The sequence below is a fragment of the Pelobates fuscus genome, chromosome 6 (genome assembly GCF_036172605.1).
Source record: "Pelobates fuscus isolate aPelFus1 chromosome 6, aPelFus1.pri, whole genome shotgun sequence".
Taxonomy (NCBI): domain Eukaryota; kingdom Metazoa; phylum Chordata; class Amphibia; order Anura; family Pelobatidae; genus Pelobates; species Pelobates fuscus.
Genome location: NC_086322.1, coordinates 200,622,614 through 200,639,301, shown reverse-complemented (window position 1 = coordinate 200,639,301; position 16,688 = coordinate 200,622,614). Strand labels below are relative to the sequence as shown.

Below are 16,688 nucleotides of genomic sequence, written 5' to 3'. Positions count from 1 at the left end.
TAAAGGCCAGTTTATGTTGAGGGGATTCTGGATAGCACATTATACACCTGGAGGCTTGACCAAGGATATAACACTTCTGCGGTGCTCGATGCTTTGTGCATCACTGACCAGTGTGCAGACTGGTGAATTAGTTGCCCAAGCCGCTCATACCTTTTTCCAATTTACAAAAAGTGTGTAAGAAGCAGATTTGCACGTGTGCTTCTGGACATCTCCAATATACACCAGCTGCTCTCATATGCTTGAATCAGAAGATTATGCAAATGTTAATGGGGAAAGAACAGTTGTATATTTTCTTCTGTCTCACTACTTCTCAATAATGAAAGAGATACAGCATTTGATTTTTATTGTGATGGTGCCATTAGAAACCTTCTTGACCACTGTACATCTCTGAAACTTCAGTAGTTTTACCGTTTCCTTCGCAGTTTTAAAAGCAAGCATTTAACCTTTTTCCCATCAGTAGCTTTGGAGATTTTCAGGACTCCACACATGGTTTGTTTTCTCATATATAAAAACAGAAGGATGGTTTTATTGATAACATTTAGTGAGGCAATTGTTATTAAGCACGCTAGGTAGACAAAACAGTTTGCTTGTTAAGTCAAGAAAGCCTTGATTTTCACAACCTAGTGTTTGTTTTCTTACATTTAATTGAGCCACACATTTACAAATGAGTTCACAAGAGAATTTTTTCCAAACCAATATCCCACTTAAATGATTGTCCCTTCACATTCTCTATACAAAATGCACATTTCTAAACATGTAAATACACCCAAGTCATGCCTTTACATACTAATAGGCCACGAAACCTAAAATGTTTGACACAAATCATAGAGCCACACAAATTAATACAAAACACCAAATACTTGCATAAAGCATAGGGTAAAGCCAACAGAGTGTTTACAATTAGTGCAAAATTAGCAATAAAGCCATACTGTTCACAAGATTGACATTGGGAACTTTTTAAACGGTTTTCACTGACACTTAAAAGAGAAGCAGTCTGCGCATCAACAAAACAAACTTTGTAACGTTAAAGTTTCTATACAAATGTATTCCCATCTAATGAAGATATCAAAGTATTAACAACACCTGCACCTACTAGTCCACTTTTCCTTCAATGTACAGGGGTCAAAACTCCAGACAACGAATCAGGTAAAAGTTCACAAAAGTGATGAAGAAAACTATGTACATAGTGCAGTTTAAGAGGCAGGTAAATGTGCTGTACAGACAGATTGTCAGGAATGACCGTGATGGAGAAAACGTCATCATGCCCACCGTCCACTTGATGCAAAGCTTCGACTGAATGAAAAACTGACTTCAGAGTTCTTGTGCTTTCCCCAGGCGCCAAACGGGACAACAATAGCTGTGCTGTTATCTTCTGCTCCAAACTGAATAGCCTGTGTACAAGACAGACATTAATCTAGCTATAAGGGAGATAATGTAACACTAGCAGGTGTAATACTCAAAATATATTTAAAAGGGACACTATAGTCACCAGAATAACCACAGCTTATTGCATTTGTTCTGGTGAGTGTTTTTGCAGTAAACATTGTCTTTTCAGAGAAGATTACAGCCTCGTGATAACATTACTGGCCACTCCTTAGATGGCTGCTAGAGCTGCTTCCTATCCCAGTCTTGCCTAGTTTGAATCACAACATTCAGTATCTTTTCCCTCTGCATGCAGACACCGAACTTTCCTCGTAGAGATTCATTGATTCAATGCATCTCTATGAGGAGATGCTGATTGGCCAGGGCTGTGTTTGAATCATGCTGGCTCTGTCTCTGATCTGCCTCCTTCAGTCTCAGCCAATCCTATGGGAAAGCATTTTCAACACTTCTGATGTCAGCAGGCAGCTTGCTGTTCTGAGGCAGACAGGGCAGAGCCAGCAGCTTCAGGCTTGAATAAAAGTAAGATTTTACAATATTTAGGGAGGCAAGTGCAGTCCAGGGAGACTAGATGGCAGTTTGAACACTATAGGGTCAGACATATAGGGTTGAGTTCCTGACAGTATAGTGCTCCTTTAACCCCTTAAGGACACAGCTTCAAAAACTGAACTTACCCTTAAGGACACAAGCCATTTTTGCGGTTTGTGTGCAAACACAATTTGCATCTCTGTCATTTATTGCACCAAGACATATTATATACTGGGGTTTTTTTTAGGGTAAAAAGGGCTTTAACCCCTTAAGGACACATGACCTAGTTTGGTCCTTAATGGGTTAATTTGATGTGACATATACATAGATGAATTCTCATTAATTATAAAACAAATGGCAAAAAATGGGGGGAAAAACCAAACACCTTTTTCACAGTTTTGGCAATAACAGCGTGTGCATAATATGTTCAGCTTAGAAGAAGAAGTAATTCAAAATAAATACATTTATGGGTCTTTATTTATAGACTACATCATATGTATAGGATTTCAGCTTATTTTGAAAGTTACAGGTCACAAAATGACAAATACAATTCTCCACTAACTTCCACGAACGCTAGCTAAATTTTTAAATTAAATAAAATAAATGTAAACCCCGACAGTTTAAAAAAACAAAAACAAAAAAAAAAAACCTGATCACAGTAAAACGTAGTCCCTGCCAATTGATCACTGTAGTCTGTGATCAATTGGCAGGGAAGGGGTTAATTTTATTAAATCAGGGAAAAGGGGGGTAGGTTTAACTTTTACTTAATTTTTTTACACAGGGAGAAGATCAGCAGCACTGATCAGTCTCCCTTCACTTCACACTGACTGCGGAAGCACAGGGAGGCAGACCAGAAGTCCTCTGACAGCGCGATCAAGTGCTCCCAGTCTGCCTAGAATACCGAGGCAGACTGGAGGAGCGTTAACCCTGCAATTGCGGGTTAATTTTAGCGCATGACGGACCAGGTCCGTCATCCGGCGTTAAGGGGTTAAAAACATTATAGGAAACTGCTTACCTGTTCAGCAAGCACTTGGGCAGCTTCAATAGGATCATGGCACTGATTAATGATGTCACAGATCTCCTGACTGTTGACGATGAAGTTGATGCCATCAGTTGTTAATACTAAAAATCCATCATTCGCATGATGCAACTAGAAATATACGAATGTATTAAACAACTACACATTAAATATCAATATATTTCTTTAAACTTTTATCTTAATAGTGATAATTGACTAAGTTTGAAAAACCGTGGGAACCATGGAATAATAGCGACCTTGCAAACGTAACAGCCAAAAAAAAGAATACGACAGAAATATTAGGACAGATAAGACTGGCCTTCACATCCCTTGACCCCAAACCCTGGAAATGCACCCACTCAGGAATCAAACTCAGATTGGGTCAGCATAGCGCTCCAGAGAGCGTTGCTTAATCTAGCAACCGGGCAACTTCTCTAAAACCCCTTACACCGCACCCAACAGACCTGATGTCTTGCTTTTCGAAAATTATTTTTCCATATTAACTTCCTTTTTTCTCGTCCTGCTCTATTTTCTCCTATTCTATTCTTTACTCATCCCAGGAATTAACTAACCGGGAAAGTACACTGACAAATGACTACATGCGAAAATGTAAGCGATACCAAAACCTAAGAATAACCTGGTTATTAGACTCATGTTTTTGTTTAATATCTAAAAATGTGACATGTCTTGAGAACTTCATTGGCTGTAATGTAACTGAGAAATAAGAAGCACCTAATATGATTCACGGTTTATTGACTATTTTTCAGAAATGTACACCAATTGCAATGTATACTGTATGTTATGCGTACAACGTGAATATCGCACAAAGTATTTAAAAAAAAAAAAAAGGGTATAATTGGAAAAATAAAAAAAAATTACAAAAAATAAATAAATAATAATCCGAAATTTTTTTTTGTTTGTTATTTTGGATGCAACAAACCATTAAATACAAAATGAATATTTGTCTTAAATTAAAGATTACATTGAATGCAAAGAGAAGGATTAGAACAGTTTCATATTTATATATAAAAACATGCATTTTTTTATAATAAGGTTTCCTAGGATAAAGGGAATGGTTTCTTTACACAAAAACTCTTTAATGACGGATAAGACTTCCTTAAGCTGTGAAGTCAGTTGGGTTTAAGACAAGAAAATTCAGTTGTATATTCAACCTTTCCATGTCACCATTTAAAATGCAAGGTCACAGCTAGTCATTCACTCGTGACCATAATTTGCACTCAATAGGCACACAGAGTAAAAATAGCCTGAGACCTACAGAACAGAGGAGCCAATTGAAACGGAATTGTTTGATGGAATGTAATCATTGGAACAGAGATCCAGTTTGTTAGTAACTATTTAACAATATTATCATCACAGTAAAGCGGGTTTGATGTGGTGTTCTCTGCCAATATGTCCAGATATGTTCTATAAGAAATAGAAAACTAAGGAAGTTCTTACCTTCACCCGCTTTGTTTCCGGATCAGCAATAACACCCTTTGATTTGAGATCCAAGTCTCCGATGCTGCGTGTCATTGCAAGCCTGCCGTTCACATGGGGCTGTCCCAAGCTATTCCACGCAATAAAGCCACCACTTTCCCTGATCCTACAAAAGAACATAAAGATGGAATATTAATCCAAACATTACATGCATAAATTTATATCTGTATCTCTAGGCTAAAATTCCAAGGCCTCTGGTAGTAGCCATGCCAATAAGTTACTTGCTATCACAACAGTGCAAAACACCAGATGGTTGTGCAGATCTATAAAAAGGTCTAATCCAATGCTGTGGAAATTGAGACATGGACTTTTATTCAGAAGAAGGCTCCTGCTAGCTTCTACATGGGGTATGTGATGGTGGGCAAACTAAACCACACACACCATAGCTTATTCTCCAGGACTCCATTGTCAGTGGCAAGCCCTGTTTCTTTGTTTATGTGCCATAATGCGTCATGTGCCATACAAGATCAGTTCTTGGAGGATATATGCTTTTTCGGGATAATTTAGGGTTTTTTTTGTTTTTGTTTTTTTTAAACAGCTATGGATTGTAATGAAGCCATATGAATAATTAGCGTGTTCCATAGCTCGAGGTCCGTAACATGTCTCGAACATCCTAAACATGATTCAAATGTTTAAGTTCAGCTTGACCTTTTACCAGCGTCTTTTCTTTTATGTCAAATAAGGGTCAGCTTTATTTTTGTGTACTTCTGTTCTTTTATTTTCTCCCCTTTATGAGTATATTATTTCGTTCCCTCGCTGCAGCCAGTCCACCTTTCACAAAGTCATTAATAACTTTATGTCCAACCCAAAGCTTCTCTGAAAAATTCGGATTGATATTAGAGATCTTAAGGAGGAGGAATCTCTAGTGGCGGTCAGTCTGTTCTTTGAAAAAAGTAAACATTGTCCCTTTTTATCCATCATTGTAAAACAGCAATGTCTATTCCTCAATACCACTACATTAACCCCTTTAGGGCAGAAATAACTGTAGAAGTTCTGACAACAAAACCTAGAATTTGAGATGTTTTTTCAACCATAAACCATTTTCTCTCTTTCATATTTTATTTTCAAAGTTCTGCATGGCGTTTTAAATGTGAATGTCATAATATGGTTCTTTTACTACAATAAAACATTTCTATGCTGATGTCTCATGACTACAACGATGCTGCTCTCCCCCCACCCCTACCCCATGCTTACCCATGATAGGGCAATTTCAGATTTTTACACATTGAAATTTGCCAGATTGGTAATGTTGCCTTTGAGACCGTATGGCAGACAAGGAATGAAAATTACCCTCATCATGACATACCATTTGCAAAAGTACACAACCCAGGGTATTCAAAATGGGGTATGTGCAGTCTTTTTGTAACCACTTATGAACACTAACTTGGCCAGTGTTTGTGACCATTTGTACCCGCCACCCCCTATATTTCTCACAAAAAAAAAAAAAAAAAAAAAAAAAAAACACTTTCACTAATTATATTCAAGTTTGTGCTCAGTGATGTCTCGCGAGTACAACAGTACCCCCATGTAAAAGTTTTATGGGTGTTTGGAAAGTTACAGGGTGAAATAGAGCATGCAAATTAAATACACTGGTATTTCTGCCTGGGTTGTCAGGCATGTCCCCAATATATAAAATAAATTTAGAATTATTGTCAACTTTTTGATAAACAAAAACAAAGACACACACTCTACCCTTTCATTATCAAAGCTAAATTTTCTACCCAGTGCAAGAAATGCAGATTTGAAATGTTATAAAAAAATAAAAAACACAACACATACAGTACTACCTTTGTTTTTCTTCCTTTCGGTCAGGTGTATGGTCAATAGTAAGCTTCACAGGTTTTCCTTTCCGACATAACAACGCTCGGCTATCACCAACACTTGCTACAACTAACTCAATGCCATCACGTAACAAGGCCACTGTTGCAGTGGCCCCACAGTTCATAAGCGATGCTAAAATATTAGAAGAGAGTTATTAATATTAAACAAAAAAAATAGATCTATAAAAAATATAAACAATTTCTATTCATTATAATAAAATCATAGTTATTTGTTCACCTAAATCTATGTGTTAGTATGAATATGAAAGAAAAAAGCAGCATGCATAAAAAAAAAATTAAATATATATGAAATGCAAAATGCAACAACATGGCTTAATACAAAGTTTTGTTTTTTTATAAATACAAACATGATTGTCTGGAATCAGTTTACCAACTTCTGTAAAAAGTTTTGGTTTTATAGAGTAAGTTAAACAAACGAAGAATCAACGGCGCCATAAGAAGTTAAAGTTGTGAAATGGCTTGAAGGTAATTCACCAGTAGAATAATTTTAATTTGTGCTACAAAAAAACTGTTTGAGAGTTAAGAATCTTTTTCACAGGTCTACTCTATTCAGGGCTACCCTCCTATGCTGTAAAATAGACCTGTGATATAGGACAGCAAATACCGCTGTCTTTTAAAGACAAAAAGCATGAAATTCAAGAGCTTAATAGCACATGTCCTACTTTCAAAGTTGGAGAATAGGGCACTGAGAACAGAAAAGCAGCAGTCTAGCAAGTATTCAGGATCCTTCTATAGCATTAACAAATATCCAAAGCTCCTATAATAGATATGCCCACAGGCAGAGTGTAGAAAGGATACTGATTCAATTAAAAAGTATACAGCATATTAAAAGGATTAAGCAGGTTTTAGAAAACTTTACATTTAGCTGCAAGGTGTCAGAAGAAACATTGTCTTCTAAACAGAGTTAACATAACTAACAAGGTATGCATCTAGCACTATGTATTGCTCCATGTTGTGCAGTAAAGGTTTTTTAGATTAGCATGGATTAGGGATTAAAAGCCCAGCATGTATGAATTCAATATTAAGCGGATTTAAAGCAGGTATTGCTACTGCAACGTAAAGCTGATGAAAAGGTACACCTGTAAAAATGTTGGTTCTTGCATTCAACCTTGCAGTAGATTTAGAAATATTAATCACAAGGTCTGATGAAGTAGAAAGGAGGTGCAAAATAAAGGAACTGGGCTGGTTTAAACTTCTTCATTAAGAAGTAGGAACAATATTTACTGGGTTCATGTCCATGTACGATCTTGGAAAAACCTTTTCAAAATGGTTTCAGAAGACATTGCAAACCCATTTCTGTTGCTAGTAAACATCATCAGATCATTAAAATAATAAATATTGAAAATATATATTTGGCTTAAAGACAGTAAAATACCTGCTTTAACTTAAATGCATATTTTCTGCCAAAGAAAAATATATAAATATAACCCCCCCCCCCCAAAAAAAAATATGAAAAAAAAGAAAAGAAAATGAAAATAAAATAATCTAAAACAAGACACTCCCACCCCAAATTAAATCGAAGTAACATTCAGCTCATTGATTTTGGAACTTTCTATACCAGGTAATTTACACAGTCATAAAAACCATCCCATTTCATTAAATATATTTTATTTAAATTGCAGACTGTCTTTAACCAGGATATAGTTTTAGCCTTTAAATAATTTTGCTAAATAGGCTAATTTAATTTAGAAAGGTTTGTCGTTGGTAAAATACAAAGACAACCACACAAAGTCATCTTTGCCAAGGGATTCCTTCTAGAAATAAATGTAATGCCTGTTCCAAGTCAGCAGGCTAGCATTGTAAGATAAGGTACCTTATCTTCAAAAATGAAAAATTTGAAATTGTTCCAAAATCAAGGAAGTGTGTAACTTTAAAGTGACAACTATACTATTTAAATGTGTGCCTAGTTTGTTGCGATGCAGAAGAAATAAAAATCTATATAGTTTGTCATTTTCTTTTCCTTTCAACAACACTAAACATAAAAAGGACAAAACAAAACATGGAAGAAAAAAAAAGACAAAAAACAAAAACTAATATCTTTCAAGATATCTTAACACTCACTGGACATTTTTTTACTTCATGTTCATCTCAACTAATGTGACAAAGTGGATGTTGGGGCCTTCCTGTGGTCCAGGCTAGGAACCGCCAGACTCCTTCACCTGGGACAAAATTTAGCAGATCTCTCTTTCCACTGAAGCCCAGCATTTAGCGTCCGGGGCCTCCAGTTCTAGAGCTGCTGACCAGGTGCAGTCTCTGCCACAAATAACACGCACACAGAGGCAAATAGGAAATTCACCCAGTAGGTTTCGTCAGACAAAAAAAACCTGCAACACCGAGGGCAACAAAAGAGCTGTTCAACTACTCATTGTCTAGAGTAGGTTAGAGGAATAGTAATTTTAATCTGTCACGTAGCAGATTGTTTTAAACCTGTTGGAAACCTGCTTTTCACAGATCAATGTTACAATGAGTAGGGCGATATTTGTATTCTGCACGTTTAGTTGCCCTTTAAAGCTGATAAAGTGCTTTCTATGTAAATTTATTCAAATATAGAAAGGGGGAGGGGAGATTTGAGTCATTGCTTTATGGCCTTTAAAACACAATACCATTTTGGCAAAATTTTGTTTGTTTTTTCAGTTCAAACTAATTGCAGCTTTTTTATTTCCTCAGTGTTGCAAGGTACACATTTAATTAATAATAAAAAATTAAAAAAAGCACCACTGTATGAGTACTTGTTAAACTATATTAGAGGTCATTTAAAACTCACACCATTGATTTTCTTATAGTATATTGGATTAAGGTCTATGCCAGAAGTCGTTGCACTAATATTCACTAAACAGCCGACAGCTTGTATGAAACCATTACCCAAGCACGGCTTTGTTTCAGAACAGTTTTGTTCATGCTTTCTAGAAAACAGATATGAATAATTTAAAAAGCCTGCTATATTTATCCCTCTGCAGGTTTTAAAGGACAGCCATGAAAAGGGCAGCATACATAGATCACGTTTAACCCCTTAAGGACCAAACTTCTGGAATAAAAGGGAATCATGACATGTCACGTGTCCTTAAGGGGTTAAAAGGGCAAACAATATAGGTGGATATAAATATAACAGCTGAACCAAACAACCGAGGACTTATTTTGTAAGAGCAAGGTGATAGATTCATGCCTGGGAATCGAACATTAGACTAGATCTGAAAAGCCAAGCTCCCCAGAAATTATATATATATTAAATCAAGGAAAGCGCAACATGTTCTAGTGCAATATGGACTCATTCATTTCAGTTTCTCCAGATTGATACGGTTTTAACACACGGTAAGCCCTGTGTTTAAATCAGGTGTACAATTGCATTATAAAGTGCAACTCCTGGTATAGCTCTTAATGTTTTTAGAAAATAGCAAACATTAAACCCATAAACCAGATCTTCTACTTCTCATTCATATGCAACTGTTAAGACTAATTTATGGAATGCGAGGCCTTTGGAGACTTTATAAATATGTACACACTAGAGCTTCACATATCAGATGATTAATGTTACAGCCAGTCACATTCCACATGAACCAATGGCATTCTTCTCTTGGTCTGCATGTCTAACCAGTAAGGGCAAATGTTCACACATTTACATAACATTAGAAGCATTTCCTGATTAGGTGTTAATTTATTGCTTCTGTCAGGCTGTTAGATGAAGGACTTCCTGGTAGGCATCTTGAAATGTGCAGTTTTAAAATGTATCATTTTAATTAAACATTATTAGAAGTGGCATATTATGTACCAAATACCCTTTGTATTTTGATTCCAGGTATTATATACATTCTGAATGTAGAGTTTAAAATAACAGAAGTAACAGATCTGCGCTACTGTCATCTGAACATAGCTTTCTGAATTTGAATGCCCATTAAGGGCATCTTCAGATTATTACAGTACAAGAATTCTAACCCGTATATAGCATTCACCTTTATCTGTGGATAGTTACATTGAGGAAAATGATTGAAATCTTAAAATAAAGACAGACAAACCCTCAACAACTCAACACGTGTCAACCTACCATCAACAGAGAGGTGAGCATGTCTGGAAAACGCCTTGTCTATTTCTAGGAAAGCTTGAGTTAGCACCTTTTCCATATCTTTCTCATGTGTGAGGAAGTCTCTGTATGGACAAAACAAAGACATTATAGGACTTCAATTCACCATAAAAAAAAAAGCCAGAAGGTATTGGTAGTTTACTCAGCCTCATGGTTGTGTCTGGTAAAACAGGTTTTGCATAACCTACTATGCCAGATGGAATTAATATATCATCACTTGTTGAAAGTTTACATAATTAGTCCAGGATCTAATCATCTTGCAAATGTGTCTAAATGGGTTATATTGCTTACCACCCAAGAGTGGCATGATAGTGTATGGTGTGTTTATGGAGTTTGCAGGAGTGCAGTGGACTAGTCGTGGACTCTGACTTGCATAAAGCAACTTTATTATTTTTGCCCAGGAGCCAGAAGGTTCCTTAAAAGGGTTAATTGAAGCATCATAACCACTACAGGCTGCTGTAATGGTTATAATGCCAGAAGTACCCCGGTACCATTTCGCCAGTAATGAGGCAAGATTGCAACAGTTTACCAGCTTACCTGGATCCATACCTCTTCTGGTGCTGGATGAACATCTGGCTTTGCTTGGGCTACAAAGTCAGGATGATCCCATTGCCATTCTTTGGCTGAGAGCACTGAATGACATGCTGTGCTTGTGATGCCCCAGTGACACTGCCGGAGAGGGAATTACACCTCTGACAAACTATGTGCAGAGTTTCATAGCAAAAATGTTTCAAAAAACAGACTCCAAGCAACATGATCACTACAAATTGCTGAAGTAGTCACAGTGCTTGGATTAACCCTTTAATATGGATTTAGTAGTACTCAGAGCACATTGTTTTGTCTGTTTTAATATTTTAGGATGGAATTTTTTCCATGTGGTCCCCCCATATGCATTAAAGGACTACTATTTCTTCAAAATGTTTATAAGGGAGTTCTGTCAATGTGGCCTGTAAATCATATATTCTGGTCTGCACTCTAGATGACTATAATCAAAGTGGCACAAGTCCCTCCCTCCCCCCCTTCTTTCAGTTTAATAGATTTCCAATAATACTGGCAAAACCTAGAATGTTAGTGTGTCTTGCATACTGGGTTGGGAATCGCAAGAGTGCAACATGATATTAGTGTGGGAGCAATTAATCATGAGTTTGCAGGTGTGTGCCCATTCTCCTCCAACGAGAGGAACAGGAATCTAACTAAACCATCTACTGCAGGGGGTATATTTGAAAATGAAATGTAAACAATCTACACCGTTTCTCTCACGTTTACAATGAAATCAGGGACACTATAGTCACAAAAATAACTAGCTTAATGAAGCAGTTTTCGTGTATAAATCATGTCACTGCAGTCTCTGTTCAATTCTCGGCCATTAGGAGTTAAATCACTTGTTTCTGTTGACGCAGCCCTAGTCAAATCTCCCTGCACGTGGCCTATACAACCTTCCTCATGTTTACCCTTCCTTTATTGCACAGTCTGTTTAATTTAGAATGTATTATCTCCTGCACTGTTAATAGCCTTCTAGAACCTGCAGGAGCTTCCTGTGAGCGATGAAAGTTCAATTTACAGAGCAGGAGATAAAAATTGCATCTGACTGAAAATGAAGCCATCTTCTTTTCATGCAAGCTTTGTGAGTCACAGCCAAGGAGGGTTGTGGCTAGGGCTGCATAAACGAAAACAAAAGCGATTTAACGCCTAAATGAAACTGCAGCAGCATTATCTATAAACTAAAACTGCTTCAATAAGCTAAATTGTTTTAGTGCCTACAGTACCCCTCTAAACATAACAGGCCCTTGGAACCAAAGTAATTTTTGATCAGGAGTAACAGTTGAAGTCAATAAATCATTTTGTAAACATTAGCCAGCAAACCTGCACTTACTTAATGTACTTCTCCATAAACCGGTCACAGAAATCAGCGGCAGCAGCCCCACCATGTCCATCATATACAGCAAAGTATAAGACATCCTCTGTGAGTCGAGCAAAATTGAATCGGTCCTCATTTTCCCTCCTCTTTCCCAACTGAGTGGAACAACCAACTCTGGAGAGGTTAATTTGTGGAATCAACTTGCCATACTTTATACTGGTTGGGAGCTGAATAGGCTCATCAATGCGATTGTCCCAAATCCCAAAAGAGTCCCAGGTAGCAGGCCTGCCACTTCCGTCTGGGTCAAACCTTGATGAAAAAGATCTACGGTTGGTGGTAGAGCACTGCTTGGCTGGAGTAATGCGCGGGTTACCTTGCAGAACGCAAGTCGACAGCAAAACTCCTCTTCTCACCTGGGACCCTCCATGTCGTATAAAAGTAACTAAGGTAGCTGTTGACATTCCTTGACTACACTGGGCTTGGTAGACAAAGTAAACTCCTGTTCTGATCAGTTCAGAGATGGATAGCTATTGAACGGTTCTGGAAAAGGTAAAATAAAGTGTGGTCAGATAGCGTGCAAACTATTTAAGATTCATCCAGTTCAACTACATTTATTACAAAAATAAAAAAAAATATTCAAACTTGCTGACAAGTGCGCGCGTGTGTGTGAGAGAATTAACCTAAAATGGTCATGCACATTCTGTAAGATTTCTATTAATTTAATGTACTGGTTGCATAAATAGAAAATGAAGAAATAGTAAAGATGGTAGAAACTACTCAGAGAGGCAGAAGCTCCCAGCGCAAATTTAGTTTAGATTATTACCCAAGAAACAAACAAAATAATAATAATAATAATAATAATTATATAGGAATGTAACTTTTTTTTAAATCCATATTTACCCACTTCCTCTTTCTTACCACATCCATTCCAGGGGGGACACTGATCAAGGACCTGACCCTAGGAATGTTGGAAAGGCATGTTTGACAGATTTACACATGTGCCGTTAGAATATCTCTTCACCTTGCAACATCCTGGCAGGGTGAGAAGAGAGGGAGTCTGACCAGTGTGATTCATACAGAGCAGGCTCTGGTGTCTCTTGCTGCTGCACAATGATGCTCTGTTTCTGTCATAAGTGAACTAGCCTGAAACAGAGATGGGTAAGGTGCGAGAAACTTCCCTTGCTGGGAGGCGTGCCCAACAAAGCAATCTGACCAAGTTTATAGTAAGTTGTTAAAGGTTTATTACATACAAAGTCTCTTCATTTTGGTTTGTATATTTGTTAAAAACTGTTTGCTGGTTTAAAAGGAAATGTAATTTGATGCAAATCCATTTAACATTGTTACCCTAAATGTGTGCATTTATTTATCTCGAATAGAGCTACTTGAATCAGGCTGATGCCTGGGAAATTACTTGAAGTGGCACATAGCTGAACAAAGAATGTTGAGTTGAATATCAGATAACTATCAAATTTGCAGATATGGACTTAAGATGTATAAACAAAACCTCCCAAAAGTGATTTACATTATAAAAACTACAGTACAAGCAACTATAGCTTAATGTAGTTTTTCAGGTATGATCTATAGCTCCCTGCAGGCAATCTAATGTAAACACTGTATTTTCAGAGAAATTACAGTGTTTACATTGATTGATAGGAATACCTCCAGTGGCCGTCACTCAGACGGCCACCAGAGGGACTTCCTATCATGCAGGGCCCTAAAAAGGCCCTGTACACGTCAGATGTATTAAAATACGTATGACATGTGCAGGAGAGAGAAGGCACTGTGTGCGCGCCTTCTCTCTCCAGCCTGTCAGCAGAGGAGGGGGGCGGGCAAAGACCACGAGCTGAGCTGTCAGTCAGCTCAGCTCGCGGCCGCGCACACCGCGGTATGTGCGCATGTGCAGCGAAGCCGCACATGCGCACAAGGGAGCAATGACACTTCCAAATGGAAGCGTCTGATTGCTCCCTGCTCGCACCCGCCTATTTCGTCATTTTGACGAAATAGGGGGTGCGGCTTCACGAGGCTCCCGGCGCTGGAACCAGGTAAGTAAATTTTGCTGCCTGGAGAGTCCCTTTAAAGTTTTAATCAAATTTTTGTGAAAATAAAAGCCCCACTACACTTCAGATGGCAAAGTTCGAGAACAACCTTTCAAAACAGGTCAAGGGTATTTTTCAGTAATCTGAGAAATGCAAAATCACTCACAAATTTTAGATAAAAATGGCCAAGCTGGAGAGTATGTTCATCTTGTCCACATATTTGTGATTCCCTTGTAAAGGTTTCTGCAAGTCTGATTTGGCAACACAAACCGTATCTGGATGTGAACTTGTGGCTTTCCCACCATCCCACTGTCAATAGAAATAAAGGCACTGGCATCTGAGTTTACTGAAAACACTTTTGCTACAAGGAAGAGGGCTCAGCAGGGCTGACCACAATGAGAAATGGAATGGCAAAGCTTGTCATGGAATAAATGCATATAATGTGCCTAAAGGCTATCATGGTATCAAACATTAGCAGTGGTGTTTCCCATCACTATTATACAGGTACACGTGACTGCACTTACACAGAAGCACACAAGTGTCAATACATAAACTGCATTTTGAAGCAGCATCAACACTAATCACTTGCATTCGAATGTGAGTAATGGACAATGGAATAAATTATTTGGAATTTCAAAATAGCAAAGGTGGAAAATAAAGGTAATCTACAGGGCCAAGTGAACTACTTCATCTGCATGTTGCAATACACTTATCAGTTATATTGCATAGTTCACTAAACATTAACTGCAGGAATTGAACATTGTAGGAAAAAATGGAAAGAGAGCAGAGTGCTTTCCCTAAAATGTATAAATCAAATGTCAACCAAACCAAAATCCCAGCCTTTAAGGGGGAAAAAAAAAAAGTGTGTCAGTTAAGGATTAAAAATAAACACATTTAACAGAAGCTCAGTTTGGACATTCCTTCACTTCATTTAATTTTAACGGAACACAGACTCCCATATAGATTATATATTCCTCCATCATCGTGATGCGAGCCGCAAGCGAAGGTTCTAGAGAATCTTTAACATGACGCTATCCGCTCAGACTCTGCTGCTTCATGACGTCATAACCAAAACGATCTCTACTCTGACCCCACAGCGACACTCCAGCTGCCTAGGACTACACCTACCATGATGCTCTGCTCACTTAAGATCATCCCAACCCACAGCAGGTGACAGAATGCCAGCGACCTACCTGATCCTAAACGGGATCTCTCCTGCCTCCAGACCACCTCGGAGCATCTGACACACCCACCTACCATAACCACCCGCCGACCACCACTCACTATCCAGCCAGCTCTATCACCGCCTGGACAGCTCCTTCTCACCCCCTCCCTCCTTGCAGGACACACCCACCCTAGGCCGGACACCCCGCCTCGCATCCCGCACCTACCCGGCCCGGAGGAGCGCAGTGCGGGCCCCAGCCATGGCCCGGGCGGGGGATGCTCACAGAGCGCCCCGCACACCGGGCAGCCAGCCTCACCCAGCATGCTCACACCGGATCCCCACTCCTACCAGGCAGGCCGGCCCGGGGCCATGCAGCGGGTCTCCATGGAAGGAGGGTGGCGGACACCGAGCGGCACACGGTACCTGCTATGGATGTGATCGCGGTATCTCCTCGCACTGAGTGAGCGGCCAGCGATCCCCGAGCTCTGTGTTTCCAGCCGCTCACTGCGCCAAGGGGAAAAACCACAGCGGCAACACCGCGCCAGCCAATCAGCGAGTGGGTCTGGCCGGTGGGGCACGCCCCCGGACTGCAGCCAACCAATAGGAAGGGAGATTAGCGCCACCGCCTCCTGAGATCTGGCGGACAACCAGACACGAGCTGCGGGAGATGGAGGGGGCGGGGACTGAGTGCAATGATTGGCAGGAGCAAAAATACAGCGGAGACCCGTGATTGGCTGAGCCAGCCAGGCCTGCACTCAGCATGCTCTGCAGCATTGTGTTGGTGTTGTCAAGACTGTTGTAATGAGTGTAATGAGTAATGCTGGCTTACTGGACTATTAACTCATAATGAGGGAATTAATTCACATACACGGCTTATTGAATTTCAGCTCTATGTAAAAATAAAGCAGGATATTGCAGGACTAGACAAAGTGCAGAGGAGAGCCCCAACACCTATATTTGTAAGGGGGGTGGAACACATTAATTATGAGCAAAGGCTAGAAAGATTGCAATTGGTTTTCTTTAGAACAGGGTGTCTCAGAGGGGATATGATAGACCTATACAAGTTTATACAGACAGCTATGTGCAAACCTGTACTTTTCTAACAACTTACTTCGTACCCCTACTTTTACCCTTTGTGTCACTATACCCCAATCCCTCTAGAACAGTGCTTCTCAACCTTCCTAATGCCGCGACCCTTTAATGCAGTTGCTACTTCATAACTGTAATTTTGCTACTGTTATGAATCGTAATGTAAATATCTGATATGCAGGATGTATATTCATTGTTTTG

General features: G+C 39.0%; 1 protein-coding gene across 2 annotated transcripts; it reads right to left on the bottom strand.

The window, feature by feature from the left end:
• Positions 1-328: 328 nt before the first annotated feature.
• On the bottom strand, positions 329-15,906 carry PPM1K (protein phosphatase, Mg2+/Mn2+ dependent 1K). 2 transcript variants are annotated; one of them, XM_063458646.1, is made up of 7 exons: positions 15,822-15,906; positions 12,213-12,737; positions 10,304-10,404; positions 6,211-6,376; positions 4,385-4,529; positions 2,924-3,058; positions 329-1,391 (listed from the first exon to the last, which is right to left on the bottom strand). In XM_063458646.1, exons 2-7 carry the CDS (start codon positions 12,656-12,658, stop codon positions 1,260-1,262), a joined length of 1,125 nt encoding a protein of 374 aa, XP_063314716.1. In that variant the 5' UTR covers positions 12,659-12,737; positions 15,822-15,906; the 3' UTR covers positions 329-1,259. The 2 variants fall into 2 exon arrangements, with proteins under 2 accessions (XP_063314716.1, XP_063314715.1); XM_063458645.1 differs by having other exon boundaries at positions 12,213-12,724; positions 15,822-15,839.
• Between the last annotated feature and the right edge of the window lie 782 nt (positions 15,907-16,688).